General features: G+C 33.9%; 1 protein-coding gene across 1 annotated transcript; it reads right to left on the reverse strand.

Annotated features, from left to right (window-relative positions):
- Positions 1–4168: 4168 nt before the first annotated feature.
- On the reverse strand, positions 4169–9905 carry LOC133298515 (protein NLP9-like). The gene is made up of 6 exons (XM_061497815.1): positions 9527–9905; positions 8353–9330; positions 7532–7576; positions 6605–7351; positions 6202–6325; positions 4169–5687 (listed from the first exon to the last, which is right to left on the reverse strand). Exons 2-6 carry the CDS (start codon positions 9208–9210, stop codon positions 4627–4629), a joined length of 2835 nt encoding a protein of 944 aa, XP_061353799.1. The 5' UTR covers positions 9211–9330; positions 9527–9905; the 3' UTR covers positions 4169–4626.
- Between the last annotated feature and the right edge of the window lie 7847 nt (positions 9906–17752).

Raw genomic sequence — 17752 nt, forward strand, 5'->3', positions numbered from 1 at the left:
AAATTTTCATTAGCATCACATGAAATAATGTTCATAAAGACCACATGAAAATGTTCATAAAAATCACATGAAATTTTCATATATGTATATATACATATAATTTGCACTTTTTTCTTACTAATTCAATTTTACATTATATTTTAAATTTTAAATAAATATTTATTATTTGTTAAAATAACATCAATCCTATTACTTTAAAAAATTTAAGTACTTTTTTTTCATAATAGATCTGTTGGGCCCAGTTAAAATTAAATTCTGGCTCCGCCAATGTCACATAGCCCACTGGCACTTGTAATTATTACCATACTTGAAACATGGGATTCAGGTTCTTCTTGCACAATAACACCCAAGAAACATGTATTGTATTGAATAAAGGTAATTCAGAAAAATGAGAGAATTTGATATAGAACGAATTAAACATTAATTTTTTTAAAAAAATTAAATTGCCAGTATTGAAGAAATATACATAACTTCATGCTCTACCAAGTAATAACCCGAAATGTCGGAACCAATATCAATTGTTCATGTTCATCCCTATGACAAGACAAAAAAAAACTAAGGCAAAGTACAACAGTGCTTACCACACGCAGAAAAGAAATCCAAAATCCCGACGGCGATGGAGAAGAACCATTAGGACTCGTTCATTCTATTTATATTTATCCATTTATCAATAGTTCATGTTCATGTCATGACTCGTTCATTCTATTTATATTTATCCATTTATAGTATTTTTAAAATCTTCTTGTATATGCTCCGAGCATACACAATTGTCCTTATCAACAATAATCACCATGTTTTTAGACTAAAGAACATTGCTCAAATTTATTTATTTTTATACTTATATTTTTCTTTATCAAAACTCTTAATTTCATTATGCAATATTATATTTTTTATACCTATCTCTGGTACATATTAAAGTTAATACATTGACTTATATTTTCATATGAAAACTCCTAATTTCATCATATAAACATGAGAAATCATTTTCTCATTTTACATGAGAGAGTTATCTCCTGCTCCTCTTACATTAAAAATTGTGTTATCACTTTCCTTTTTTTAATAGATGGTGGGTCCCACCACATCATGTGTCTATAATAGGATATACTTATCTCTAACAACATGAGATAATAGAACCCTTATAAATATTAATGTAAATGTCAAGCTAGCCTACACATGTTATGTTAGGAAAACCACAATCAATGAACTAAGTTACACTAACCGTAACAAGTGAGTTCAACATCATATTTCAACTAAAAATCTTAAGACATTGGATTTATGAATCTTTTTATTTATATAGACCACACTTAATTCGTTACCGATTATTATAAGATTCCATACTCAAGTTGGTTTTTATTAGGTAATTGTGCCATCTTGGTTGAATGATATACGAAATTAGATTGAGCATACAAATATTAGATCCATTTTGCAGCAACAGAACTATATGTTCGGTCCTATTGAACCGTATAAGGATACCTCAAGTGTATGCGCTCAGAGATATCTAAGAAATAGATATCCGATTGGCTTATAGTCAATACTTTAATCACTGCGCACTATCACGGGCTCCAATCACTGCACACTATCAGCGAGTGTGTAGCCAAGACGTGTGTGTGAATAATATTGGCAATAATAGTAAATATGTCAAAAGTGTGTACCTGAGGTCTTTAGCCTCTTATTATAATGATTACCTTCATAGATTTGGGCCTTTAAGATCTCCCAGTTGATATGAATTCTGCCTTGATTGATGGAAATAGAAATCTTATCCTTTAATCCTCTCTAGATTATATAATTGTAATATTCCTATCCAACCTTGCTAATAATAAAATTGTTAGGATATGGATCAAGTCCATAACACTATATTTCCCATTTTATAATGCATCTCTTAAAAGAAGAGAATATGCATTAGGTAGCAATCCAAGCATAACATGTGACAACCATAGTTTTTATTAGACTTTCAACTATAATATAGACCACGCCATGCCCATACAGTAATGTTAATGAATATTAGTATGTGCAAATATCAGTTCATTTATTTCTTTAATATCATTCTACAAATAGTAATGCTCATTCAACTATAATATTAGGGGTGTTCGCGGTCTGGATTGGATCAGTTTTGGAAGCAAAAATTATCTGATCCATCCCTTCGGTTTGATCATTCAATCATCCATTCGGTTTGAATTTTTTTCAAATCTGATCCGATCCAATTTTTTTCGGTTTGGATTGGATCGATTTTCGGTTTTTTGAAAATCCTAAAATTCATTTCATGGTTATTGTGCAAATAACATCTTTTCTGTAATAGGCTTTGTAAATTATTATTTTTTTGAAATACAAAACCATCAATAAAAGATAATATAGTTTTTTTTTTACGAGATATGAAGCTTTACACAGATAAAATTTTGTTGATAAGATGTGACTAAGTTTTTTCTTGAGTTTAATTGATGGGTTAATGAGTCTTGTATTTAGGAATTTTTGGGCTATGATCGGAGAAAGACCCAAGTAGGTAGAGGGAAATTAATATATTGGATCGATTTTCATTAACCCATCCGAAAACCGATCCAATCCAATTCAAATTTGCGATTTTTTTTCGATTTTCGATTTTTCAATTTTTGATTTATTCGGTTATTGGTTTTTTGATTCGGTCACTGTGATTTGAATCAATTGATGAACACCCTATATAATATAGACCACGCCATTAGGCTTGGCTCGTAATCCGACTAAAATGAGCTGAGTTGGGTTAGGAAAAATGAGTTAGTAACTCGAGTCAACCCAACTCGTTTCAGCTTGAAAAAAATCGAGTCAACCCACGGGTCAAACAGGTTGGCTCACGGGTTATGGTTTTTTTAATATATAAGTATAAAAGTTAATGAAGGTAAAGTGGAAAGCTAAAACCTAAAATTCCAATTTCAAAGATCCAAACAAAAATACCATGTAGCTGCCAATAAGTGCAAAATCGTGCATTAAAGACCTTTTTTATAGTACGTGTGACAGTGTGAATGTGGTGTCAACTGCTAATAAGTCCAAGTCCAATTGCAAAAGAATTTTTCTATGATTTATCTGTATAATATCTTTGTATTGAATGAATTAATAATTTAGGAAAAAAATTTAGAATTTATAACATGAAATTTTATTTTATTTTTCATTTTTTTTTTAGCCAACCCTAACCCGACTCGGGTCGGGTTGAATTTTCTGGCTCGTTTATTTTTCGAGCCAACCCTAACCCAACTCATTTTTTCGGGTTCAATGCGAGTTGGGTCAACGAGTTGAATATAGGTTAAGCCAAGTTGACCCGTTTTGTCAACCCTTCGCCATGCCCATGGCAGTAATGTTAAATAGAAACATAAATTAATGAATATTAGTATGTGCAAATATCAGTTCATTTATTTCTTTAATATCATTCTACAAATAGTGATGCTCATTTATAATGATGGCTATACACATAAACTTCTGGCACAATTTTGGGCTTAATAATAGAAGATGGATGCGAGCTTCCTCACTAAGAGGAAGCTTCCAAAAATTGACGAGCAATACCCAAAACCAAAGTAGGGTCGGGTCTCACCCGTCTATAGGTGTGTCGTAGCAGGTGTTGGCACGACGCGCCGGTCACTTAACGATCATCGACGAGTCGCCTTTCACCCCCTGATAGGGCAGGTTAATCCTAGCAACCTATGCTTTGTTTTATTTATAGGCAGCTCGTTATTCTTTAGTTCATATTCTGTCCGATGTGGAACATACTTATCTTACATTTTCAGATATTCACCCACCCACAGGGGAGCCACATGGCCCCCAAGATTTAAAAAATTCTACTTTTACATGCCAATCTCTTCTTATTTGGAAAGAAAACTCCCCGAATATATTTATATAATGGATGCATTTGTGTTTTTGGCTCGTGCATATGTATGTATAAAAGCCAATGCTGTTATTGTTGGTGTAATAGCTTTTCTTCTCTCTTAAATTTTTTGTTACCCCCTGTTATTGCGGGTTGTAGAGGCACATGCACAACCAAATTGTTGAAATTACAACGAATATGATTGTATAAAAAGTCTAACTAGTTCAAATAAATTTAAAAAATACTGACGAGTTGTAGACTTTGAAATCTATACATTCCTAACTTTGTATCATTTGGCAAGGGAAAAGACGCAAGCATTCAAAACTACAGAATTTTTTACACTTGATCATATTTTCTAAAGGGAAATCTATACAAACTGAGATTAAAGCACCCTTAGCTATTTACATCAGTCCTGTCTAAAGCTATAAACCTCTATGCTGCTTTTAATCTACCATATAGAGAACTCTATATGTAACATGCTACTGCTAGTGCTTCCATGAGTTTATCTTTCTATCTTCCAAAAATAGCCACCCGGAACAAGCATGGCCAAAATTCTAAGTTTCTTCTTTGAAAATTGAACTACGAGAAATATTTGACCCGTATGCCACAAATGACACCTGCAAGATCTTCAATAGAAATGAAGTTTTGCATGTGGTGGCTAAAAATGCAAACTCCTCCAACCAACCAGCATGGTTTAAGAATCCAGTGGGATGCAGGACCCACATGAGAATATCATTAATCATTAAAACATTGTAAAAGCAAGACTTCAATTGTTGCATTGAAGCCATGCATCATCTCATATACTATGAGCTGTTGTCTGCCAAGAAGCAACTGTTACTGCCACGGCTGCTTAAAACGCTAGGCATATCACGAACGAGAAACTTCACAGTGTGTGTGCCAATATCATCCAATATTTCTATGCATTCTTGCAAATCTGAGTCATTCACCAACATCACCCATTCCTCTTCATCATCTAGATATTTGAGTTGGAATGACCCATTTTGTAATTTGAACCTTGTTCCAACTTCTTCATATAGCTGGAAACAACCTGCCGATGGATCAAACTTAAAACGAATAGTATCTCCTTTATAAGTAGCTTTGACAATAAATTTTGACCCACTATCAACACAAGTTGATATGGCTTTCGAATGCTTATGCTTCTCAAAGCTCTGAGAGCCTGAGGAACTGCCATCCATCATTGATCCAGAGCTATTGGATGAGTTTGTCATGCTTGAAGAAGTAGGGCAGTTATGTTCTTCAGCTACATGTCCCCCATCCACACCCATTTCCATCTCATCAGCAATCAAGGAGATTGAACTATGACACACAATATCACGGCTAGAATTTTCTACTCCCAAACTGCTTTTGTTCAAACCCCATTTGTCCCTCTCTTCTTCAAGAACAGAACCCACACAGGTTTGTTCAGGACAATTAACAGAAGCAGCATTGTCTTTCTTCAATTCTCCCTCGTGGGAATTGGAGATAAGCACACTTTTTGAGTGCACAAGCTGGTTTCCCACCAAACACACATCATCACCCTCCAACTTAATAGCTGAATTCTCACCTGTGCTACCTGGTGCTGGAGGTACTGAGAGTGCTGCTCGTGTTACAGGCTTATGGTCTTTTTCAGCACTTTTCTCAGGGAACAGAAGATTTTTATGTGTATCAATTTCTGGGATAATTGATCCTCCTGCCACAAACCCCCCAGTAAAAGGATCAAACTTCAGCCCTCCTTCCACTCCCTGGACAGAATCAAGCACAGTCTGGATTTTCTTTAATGAACGATTCACTTTATTAATCTTGCGGGATGGCCATCTTGATATTCCATGTTGCCTGCATATCCTTTTTAGAGTTGTTGGGCAAACTGTTCAAAGAACAAATATTTGTTAACGACAAATTTGTCTTTATTAACAAGAATTACCTTTCAGAAATATTTAACATCTTCAGTGAAAGGGCATTATTCATTTTAAGATAAAATCATAGAACTATAGTAGTAGAATGTTGTCAATTTAAATTTTGTTATTAACAAGGATGTTAATGAACTCCACTTAGGTTTGACACTACACTAGCATGCTGCAAATCTTAATGGTTAACATCTCTCTTGTATTTTTCAATCTAAATAATCCATCATAAAAATATAAAATGGTTTGTGAAATTGCATTCAATATTTTTCCCTAGGAATTTAAAACTTCGGAATAAAAAGGAAATACATAATGGCTTTCAGAACCTATAGATAGGTATGCAACTAAATGATGGGGAAGATCAACCAATATAACACAAACGAGTGCGTAACTGATTAAATAACAAACAACTGTCTTATATGATAAGCTGAGTTAATAGATGAAAAGAAATTAGCACAAATAACGTTGGAGTCTCACCACCAATGCTTTTTGCAGCATCCTTCAGACTACCAGAAAAGTATTGTCGAAGAACACTCAAGCTAACATTCTTTTCCACAGTACTTCTCTTTTTGTCGACCTGCTTTTTTGATCCATTCATCGCCTGCTAGACAAATTCCTATGATGTTAAAGTTCAATTCCAGAAGATATTAAAAATCAATACACCAACAAGTTACAAAGCTGAAGCACAAATTATGTCAAGTTTTTGCATTAGTTCACTCCTTTATAACATAAATGAAATGTGATGGACATTCAGTATTTTTTCCCTCTGTTCTATTCCATGAATCACAACAACTTGAAACAAATGCTTCCTCAAATGAAGCAGCCATTTCATATTAGATTCCATAACTGTGAAAGGATAGAGGATACTCTCAAGATATACCTGGTTCTGAGCAGCTTCAATTCCTTTATTTCTCGGGTTAGATGCCATCAAGGACATCTTTTGGACTGAATCATTGTCACCGTTCACTAATAATATCTGAGAGTTTCTCCTGGACAGAGAAAAAAACCCTGGGACTTTTCCCTTTTGAAGCCCAGCTTGAGAGCCTTCTATTCCTGATAATTCAGCATCTGAAACTGTCCTCAAACTCCTACAAATTCTCTGCATAGTACCTGAGAGATTGTCTAATAAAAGTTGCTGTTCTGAACTCCCTCTCATATTGACAGGTAGAAAGAATTCTAATATGTAATCATCATCATTAGTATATGTACTCCTCAGCCTAATTGCAACTGCAGCATTCAAATTATATTTGCGTGCATGATGAACAAGGGGATATTCATTAATATCATAAGCCTTCACATCGGGATAGAAGAATGGATGATTTGATTGAAGAGCTTTCCCAGCTATACCTTGCCCTTCCTCAAGATGATGTTCAACGCATGCATGAACAAATCCTCCTACCACTCTATCATTTATATAGCAAGCTGATTCTTCAATGCATAGTACGCATTTTTCATTAGAACTTGTACGACCTTCTTTAATTCGTATTCTGTCAGTTTCATCTCCTATTCCCTCACTGTAACAACAGGGAATCCATGTCAATGCCAGCGGCAATCTATGTGCATGGCACACAGCTCGTAACACATCAACTATCTCTGTTAAAGCAGCTCTTTTGTTATTTGATAGATACTGCAGGAAAAGAATCAATCTCATAAGAAGTTGAGAAATCCATATTAAAAAACACATGTCAAGCTCCTCCACACCACTCATAACTCAGAAAGTTTAGCTTTACCATTTTTTTTCTTTCCTTTTTCTTATGGAGGGGGAAAATCAACGGGAAGAAAAAAAATTTCAGGTTTCAGCAAATACCTGGGGAAGAAGTCGTGGAGGCATAGTAGTCCTTAAGTTTACAAGCTGCAGAAAGTCATCATGAATACATTTATCATTACTACCTTTAATTATAACATGATCTGGAAATATTTAAAACATACAAAAAGAAAAAAAGGTTTCTTTTCTAAGCAATTGGAGAGTGCAGCAATAACTGAATAGGATGAGATGCATTTTCTCTTTGAAACACAAATCAAGAGGTTTCTCGATCAAATAAATCGAAGATGCACTTTGAAAAACTGTGCCATACTAATAAGTATAACATGCACCTATACATGATGACTATAGACATTATGAATATGATTTTTATTATTCTAATTTTTGCAAAGTAAGAGGACCGGCATGAAACAGTGATAAAACTATTCTTATGTGACCGAAACATTATGGGTTCAAATTCAAGAAACAGTATCTTTGTAAATATATAAGGGTAAGGTTGCGTATAAATATTGCTCTCATCCCTATTCTCACTAGTTGGGGTTTAATGGGGAGTTATTTAATTTTTGCAAGATAGTCCTAGTTTGATCACATCCTGAGAAACTCTTCTGCTTGCTTAACTGCTCCTCAACTAGGGTGAGAGAACAATATTGAATATATCAGATAAGTTACTTTATCAACCAATATAGAAATTTCTCTATGATAATCTAGTAATAAGACATCCAAGACTCCAATGAAGATGTGAGAAGACTAGTAAGTCTCAAATAGAATAACACAGATTTGCCAAACAGACTTAATATAAAAATCACTGAGGCAGGCAAATAGCAGAAATTGAAGTATAAGCTGGAAATAGTTACAGAAAAACCAACCTGGAGAGCATGAGATACAATTTCTAATTCTCTGTCAAAATTAGGCTTTTCCTTTGTAGTGACAAGTTCCAGTACAGCACAGCATGGAACTTCAGAGTGCAGATCAGATATGGGAAGAGCAATTGATCCACGAACCTCATGATTAATTGCATGGTCCAACCTCACGTACTCAGTTTTATTGTAGTAACCAACATTGGAGGTCCATTCAGGAACATGGGAGATAAACACGCGACCAGGAAGCCCTGCAAAAGATCCTGGTTTTTCTTCTGCAGAAAATGTAAATGTCCTTGACACTTCGCGATACCCTGCAAGCTTTTGGTCTAGCAAATAAGGTTGTTCACTTGTGCTTAAGATGAATTCATCACCATGCTTCATGGGAACCCAAACTTGTGCCAATATTCCCCCACCAGCTGATTCCTTGAAGAATGACAAAGCCCTCAGCATTCTCTCATCAAGTGACCAACCAGATGCATCATTTGCATCATCTGAGAACCCAAGTTGGGTGTCCATTTGCTGATATATAACTTTCTCTGCATAACTGAGGGAACTTTCCATAGCATTGTAATTCCCATTAACTTCTGTCATAAAGAATGGACCATTGCTTTGTTCCACCACTAAATTCAACCCATCCGGTGGTGGATATGGTATTGAGGCAAATGATGAAAGTCCATTAGCCAAGCTATGATCAGTCATGGATGGACTATTACACCAACCAGCATAGGTATCAAAGTTCATGAGCTCGGAGAAGTTGTAAAACATGTCCTCTGAAACTGAATTTTTCATTCCATCATCTAATGATGTAGATCCCTCCAAATGAGAGCCAATTCCTTTTCCCTCAGGAGAAAATTGCTCTTCCATGATCAGGACTCAGGATTCAAGAATTATAAGTTCAAAGACCTTTTCCTTTTAATAAAGTCTTATTGGAAGTAAATATCAGCAACACATCCCATACTAAATTCAAAATCCGCAAACCAACTACTGAGAAGCCAACAAAAAATAATTTCAATCTTCAAATAGGCACAACTGAATGACATTAAATTCAGCACAAAAGATGTTTAAAACATTAGAATACATAAAACAAACAACAAACTGATTTTTTTTTTCTTAAGGGGAAAAAAAAAAAAAAAACTTACAAATTCAACTCAAGAGCAATGAAACTAGGTTTCCCAAAAACCTGAATGTAATAAGGACCCGAGCTCCATAGAAGCATAGCAAGTGCAGTCAGTGAAACAGAGCAATATAAAAAGCACAAAGGATTTGTGAAGCATGTTAACAATTTCTGGCAATGAGAAAGACCCAGTTGTTGTATTTCACGTGATGTGAAGCGTTAATGCACAAGCCGTCTTCCAAACTCCAAAAGCTTGAAACTTGACAATCAAAATTCAGAATTTTAACATGCCCTAGGAATTGTCTTCCCCGCAAAGACAACCACCGAAGCATCGACCTCGGAATTCTCAGAACCAGACAGGGGGAAACTGTGTAGTGAAGACAATAACCGCAAGAGATAGCTTCTATAAAAGGAAAGGTAACATAAAATCTTTTCCGGCCGTTTCACAGAAACTGGATACTAAAGTTAGGAAGTCGTTATCATCTTTCACCTTCAACCCCACTGCTTGCTTAGGTAAGCTCTCTCACCGAAACCATAAGACTTCACTGCACTATATTTCCTCTATTAAAAAAAAAAAAAAACATTGTATTGTTTCTTTAAAAAAAATAAAAATTGAAGCGATTATTAGTATGTAACTTTTATTATTTTTTTATATAAAAGATGAAGAATATTATATTTATAAATTTTTTGTTTATAAATTTTTACTAATTATATTATGTAATACACTCTTAAGTAAAGTATTATTGGTGAGACATAGTGTAATTTGTAAGTTTATAAAACAAAATATGTCAATATAATCTTACTCCAAAAATATAATATTTTTTAGAAAAAATAATTAAATTTATTTCACGATACCGGGGCATATTTAACCTAAACTATAAGAAAATAAAAAAAAAACTTAAATTTAATATAATTATTGATTCCACTCGCATCGATATTTATATAACGAAAAATTATAATTGATAAATGTAAATAAGATCAGTAATTAAGATTACGTATAATATTTATATAAATGTAGATTAACTCATCCCATATATATACATAGAGGTAACATTTCTGATGATGCACAATATGAGTTGAGCTTCTGCAGACTCAGCTTTTTGTGCGGTCCACAAATAAAAGAAAAGAAAAAACAAAAGAAAGGGACACAGTTTTCAAAGGTCAGCTGGAATGGTTTTTCTGTCAGAAGATTTATTTTGGGATTGATGAAAAAATGTAAGTGGATATTGAAAAATATCACGTTTGGTTCAGGTTTTTGAAAAAAATATTAGGCAAATAAGATAGATGGGGAAATAACTTTTGTGTTGATTTTTAAATGAAATTCACTGTTACAGAATACCACTTGAGATATGGTATTTTGAAATAACCGGGGAAGTGAAAAAACAAGTGCGAAGTTTCTCTCGAACATGGATTTTGCAAATTTAAATAAATTTTTCTTGTAATATTTCGGTCAACCAAACAACTTTTTTTATATTTTTTTATCAAACTCATTTTCCAACTATTTCCCTAATAATTACATTTCCCTAGTATTTAAAAAATTTATCCTCAACCAAACACTCATAGATATACTTCCTACATTTCCTATATATATCACAGGATCAATTAATATTGGTATGAAACTTTTTAAATTGACACCCATCTTTATTAAAAATTAATAATATATCTTAATAAATTATTTCTGTTAAATTGATAGCATCAATATTTGAAATATGGAAAAAATTTTATGTAATATGTGATAATTTATCACATATAACATACAAAAATTAAATTGCATCTAAAAAAAATAATAATAAATAAATCTTACTCATTTTTTTATATGTTGCCTTTAATATGAGAAATAATATTCTCTTTAAATATATACATACATGGATGGAGAAGTTTATATTTATCACCTTTAAGATTAAAATCATTAACGATTATAAATAATATTAAGTAAGAGTCATTAATTTAATTTTAACATAACAAAATTAAAAGTATGAAATCACATAAAGAAAAAAAAATATAAATATAAATCTCACGTATAAAAAATAAAATTATCTTTTACAATGTAAAAATATTAAACCTTTAATTTATAAGTTTTGATTTTCTTGTTACCTGAGAATTTTCCACATGTTATGACTCAAATTGTTATGAATTTCATATTTATTAAAAATAAATTATACATAAATCAAAAAATCATAACATGAAAAAAAAAAAAAAAACTCCTTATTCAATATGTGAGAAGTTTAATTTATTGGCAGGAACTTCCAAACCGCCTTTATTCAAACGGAATCTCGTGAATGGACAACGATATTTGAATAAAGGAAAATAGTGTACATAATTTATGGTGACAGATTACGGATGTTGAGATCGATGTGCTTTTTATTATTATTTTATCTTTTCTAACCTTAAACTGTCTCTTAATGGTCATATTTTACCATCGTACGTTTGGGTGAAATATTTAATATCTTACGTAAATAAATAAAAAAAAATTATGTTTAACATTGTTTTTAATTTTAACACATTGTAAGAAATTAGGTCTGTTTAAAAGAAGTTACTGTTTTCAAGTCTTAATAAATAAAAATAAATAAGCCACGTCACTTCTTTTAGTGAATGTTATGTTCCTCGTTTTTATGCTAGATATTATCTATTGAAATAGTAAATTTATACTTTTGAAAAACGGATGCCATTTCTATGGCAAACCTTAGGCTAAATATGCTAATTATTAGAAATGTATGTTACGCTCCTTACTTTTTGTTTGTTACGTTATGTCTCATCACTATAATGACAGACTTTTTTTTTTTTTTTTTGATAACATAATGACAGACTTTTCGTCATAAAATTTTGTGTAAATTTTATACCACTTCCAAGCTTCTAGTGTATGAGTAGGTGTGATAAACTTGTACGTAATGTTTAACAAGTCCCATACGTGGTGTGATTGCTGATTTATTGAGGCGAAAAATCAAAATACGATGAATTTAAAACTATTTCGTGTTACTATCCTAGTGTCATGAGATATTCCCAGCGACGTGAAATATTTTTAAAAAGTTATATAACACAGCAAGTTAAGGATTTTAGAACAAAAATAAATATATGGTATACTCGTTCGGGATTTAATCACGAACATACCGGAAAAAAAATTAAAATATTATTATTTTAATAATTATTTATGAAAATATAGCTGTTTTAAAAATAAATATGGATACATTGCATTTAGTCATGTCCAAATTTTGGGTGTAACCACTAATGCCCTGCATGAGATGTGATTTAGGAAAGAGATACACCCTTGCATGGGACGTGAGTTATGAGGAGAGGAGACCCCTATATATACCCTCATTTTTTCACTTTTTCACTTCACACTATCTATCTACCAAATTGTCATGGACCCTGGACTGAACTCGAACCCTCGATATGAGATTTTTGTTCGCTCCGATGATCCAATCAATGTATGTATAATGTGGAATTCCATCTCAAAAAGGAGTAATGGCATCATCACCTATATGTACGAATTAATAATAGTAACAAAAAGAAAAAATTACACAAACAAAACCATATATGTATATATAAGTTGTTTACTAACATACCTTCATAATGTTGTGGTAATTGACTCGAGCACATGTCATGATTAAGGGTGTTCATTAACCGATCCAAGTCGATTCAAATCGCGGTGGTCGAATCAAAAAATTGAAAATCGAATTAACCGAAAATCAAAAAAAACTGAAAAATTTAATTGGATTGGTTGGTGAAAATCGATCCAATCTAAACCGATCCAATAATTCTCCAACCTTACCATCACTGGACGGTGGGTCACATGTCCGCACTTGCGGACATGTGATTTTGGATTTTAATTTTAATTTTTTTTTAATTATGTAGGTTATTATTTGTCTCTTGGTTCAATATTTATAGTAGGAATAAATATCATTTTAAGTTTCTAACAAAAAATATGGTCTCCATTTTAGTCCCTTATCAAAAATTAGTCTCGAAGAGGTCTCTAAAAAATTCAAAGTGGATAAATTTAATTAAAATTGTAGTCTCTCACAAATTCAAAAAAGACATACATTAGTCTCAAAAAGACTAAAATAGATTCACTTTAAATCTCATAGGGACCAGGTGACTTTTTTTTTATAATGGACTAAAGTGGGGACCGAATTTTTTGTTAGGGACCAAAAATGATATTTATTCTTATATTAGTTACGTACATAAATGATTAAAACAACGTAGCAATACAAATTGATTAGAGAGAAAACTTATTCTTCCTCCCTTGTCACGTACCCATTACCATGATTTTTTCATCCTTTGTTATGGAAGCAACTAGATTATGAGCGGGTTCAAGCGTTAATTTAAATTTTTTTTACAAAAAAAAATTCGGGGGCGCTGCCCCCGAACCCCCACCACTAAATGTGCGAACATAGAGAAATTTTCCTGGGTCCGCCACTGCTTACCATCTACCTACTTGGGTCTTTCCCCAACCATAGCTCAAAAATCATATAACAAAATTCTAAATCTAAGACCCATTAACCCATCATGTTGGAGAAAATGGGTTGTGCTTGATCTATGTTATGTTTTTTTGGTAAGATACATAATATATTTTTATTACATGGGTTATCGTTGTATAGCAGCTCCTATATACGATGAAAATTTGGGTTGCTTTGTAACTCACGCAACCATATTATAAATTTTTTGTTGAAGGTAAAAGATGGTAATTCAACTTTTTGTTGTACAATGCTTCTAGATTGCACAATAATCATCATACAAATCTTATGCTTTTCAAAAAACCAAAACCGATATAATCCAAATCGAATAAAATTGGATTGGATCAAATCGGATTTGAAAAAAAATTCAAACCGAATGGATGATTACATTATTAAATCGAAAGAATTGGATCATATGATTTTTGCTTCCAAAATCGATCATATCCACACCATGAACACCCCTAGTCATGATGTTCTGGGACTCGAGACTCCCCCCGATCATGATATGGCTGGATTTAATTAAGTCGCGGATCGACTACATTCCTTATCATTGTCTGAAGCAGTGGCAGAGCCACAAACATCCTGGGTGTGGCCTCGGCCCGCGCTAAATTTTAACAAATTATACTTATTATGTATAATTATATAATTAATTATAATTTGATTCAGGTTAAAATTGTAATTTGGCCCAGCTATAATTTGTAATTTGGCCATATCTAAAACTTAAAATATTTTTGGTAAGAGATTTAAGTAAGTTGTATTAGGTTATGTGTTCAATTTTCACTTGTATAAAAAAAAAATATTTTTAGTGAAATTAAAAAATATTTAATAAAATTATAACTCATTTTGGTGCTGCCTGCTTAGGTGCTCTGTTTTTGATATAATTCAAATATATTATGATATGAATTAACTAAAATTAAGAAAAATAAATACACATAATTTTTTGGCCCGGGCTCAAATTGGAACCCGGCTCCGCCACTGGTTCGAAGCATTAGAATCCTCCGCAAGAAGACGATCTTCCATTGCGTTATTTTCATCATCGTCTTCATCATCATCCTCATCAATAACCCAAGTAGGATCATTTTCATCTTCCTCAGAATGTTAACAACTGAAGCAGCAGATGATGATGCATTACGTGGAGAATTGAAAGCAACTGGCCTCATGGGTAAAATTACATCCTCTGCTGTTATCAAAAAAAAAAAAAAAATTACATCCTCTGCTAAGGCAATATCTGTAAGAACCCGCACCGTTAATAAGGAAGTTAATTAATTAATTATGTGAAATTAGGAAATAATTCCATGAGTGACCCTAATAATTATTATGAGGCTCTAATAATTATAGTAAGTGAGTAAGAATGCTGAAAGTCTCTTTTCGGAAGAAAAGTGCAGATATCGGTTCTGCTAGTCGATATAAATGCGTACCAAAAAAGTATCCCAGAAAATTATTATAAGTGCATGATAATTACTAGAATAATATGTAGGACTTGTAAAACGAGTTTCAAGTCAAAAAAATAAGAACTGGTACCAGAAACTGATACTGGCTATGAAAAGCGCGTACTGGAAAGGTGCTCCGAAAATTATAAGAAAAATACGATAATTCTTGTAAAATTGAGTAGGTTAAGAATCCTGAGTTTGGGGTTAAAATGCTAAGCGTAACAATTAAAGTTAATACTGTGTGTTAATTGGTTAAGTGACTATATAAGCTTAGTGCACATGATCCTAGGTATTTAATTGTTGCTTCTACGTGAGTCTCCCTCTGAATATTGAGCCACCTTGCTGACTTGGTGCTTCCTTGCCTTCTCTTCACCATTTGGAGGCCAAGTTGTCACCTTTTTACTTGCTTCTTCTCCTCATTCACCTTGTAAACACTTGAGTGAGTGTCTTGTGGGGGTGAGGTTCAGTTTTGCTGAGTTAAGGTACGGTTTGGGGAGGAGTTTTGGGGCTGAGTTCCTTGTTTGGGGTGGTTGGAGCTTTGTCTTGTTGGTGGGAGCTCCAAGTGGTCATCTTTGTGAAGAAATGACCCACCTTGTTGTGCATTTTCGTGCACCCTTGAAGTCAGAACCTTTGGAGTTGGTAGTGAGCTCCAAGGACACCCCTTTTGTTGAGCTTAAGCTTTTGGTAAGTTGTACCAACCTTGTTCATGAGTTTAATGGGTTAAAATTGATGTCTTGGTAACCCCCAAGGGTAGCTCAGTTGGCAGCTGAGCTCCCAAGGGATTGCTTGGTGCAGGGATCAAACCCTGCCTCAAGCAGTTTCTTGGAAAATTTTTGGGGGCCAGAGGATAAGCCAAAAAATCTTCGGTTGGGGGATTAGTCTCGTCCTTTCTCTGGTTGCGAAGCTTAGTGCACCCACTGTTACAATGAGGGGCTAGCCCAAACGAGCCGTACCCCGAGGGCATGGTGCCCGGAGAAGGTTGAATGGGGGGGATACCTCCTGGCAATGTACCAAAAAAAAAGTTGATGTCTTGGTATGTTTAATGGATTAAACAAGTAACCAACTGTCATATAAACCTAAATGGACCTTTAGATGCATGTTTAAGCTTCTGGAAATGTTAAAAAATGGAACCTTGGAAGGATATCTTCGCGAAATGCAGAAACTGCATTCTGTCGTGAAATATTCGGATATCTGCTCGTAAAATATCTGGATATTGGATATCCGGATATGGGGATCGGGATATCCGGATATTGATATCCGGATATTGCCAGAGAGATATCCGGATATTGGATATCCGGATATGCTCCCGAAGAATATCCGGATATTTTGGGTTTGCGAGGAACAGTAGCGTACTGTTCATCCAGAATTGATCTATGGGTTTGTGGACCCTAGTTTGAGGAAGTTGAACTTCTGTAATTAATTAATGTAAGTCAGAATCATGTGATTAAGGGCTTATGGCTTGGTGAGAAGCCTTGAGACGTAAAACGTAATGTAAAGGCGTTGTCTTTATGTTGTATACTTGTAGAGTATGATTGTTGATGTATTATTGATTCATAACAGATTGTGAATCTGCTGTGTTTGGACTTTGAGCGATGGACTCTTGGCTTTGGGTGTTAGCTTGCAAGGTAAGCTTTCGTGTTCTCGGTTTAGCTATGTTGTGGTTCCACCATGTCCCATGGGGGTATGGTTATATGCATGTTGTGTTGCATGCTTTTGATATATGAAATGTTGTTGAGCTTTATGTGTTAATGGCTTTTAATATGCATGTGTCGTTCTATCTTGACGGTAAGCCTGAGTATGTAGCGTCATACAAGACGGTGATCCGGGATGGATGCAAGTAGCATCTTGCACTATTTGTGGGTATTAGACGTATATAAATCCTGCATTTTTCTGGCCAGTAGAATAGTATTGACACACATGACATGATTATCTGTTGCATTGCACTGTTTTAGAAATGATATTGATGAACTGCTTTTAAACTTATATTGCACATGCAAGTGAGCTTGGGGTGGAAGATCCTTGAGGACCCCTTGTCTTACTGAGATTTCTGGTTTAGAGATCTCACCCCACGTTTGGGGAATGCTTATTTCAGGTTCAAGTATTATGGTGACTGATGCCTCTGGCGGCAGGAGGCCAGAGCTTAGCTGATTATGATATTTATGCTGTATTGCTGACATGACTAGATTGGATGCTATTTATGTTTTCTGCTCTTTATGTTTTGAGTTGAGACTTTCTATTGGGCTTTGTTGCCTTATTTGGGTGAGCATGAGAGTTGTCCATGTCATTGTGTTGTTAGTACTTTTGAGTTTAGTTGTTTAAACTGATAGTTGGTCCGGTCTACGTATTGTAGTTCCGTGACTAGAGACATACATTATGTTATTTAATTAATGAGGTATTTCAGTTAGCTGTTT

This window comes from Gastrolobium bilobum, unplaced genomic scaffold (assembly GCF_033153095.1).
Source record: "Gastrolobium bilobum isolate Gb01-03AN ecotype WA unplaced genomic scaffold, APGP_CSIRO_Gbil_v1 utg3741, whole genome shotgun sequence".
Lineage (NCBI taxonomy): Eukaryota > Viridiplantae > Streptophyta > Magnoliopsida > Fabales > Fabaceae > Gastrolobium > Gastrolobium bilobum.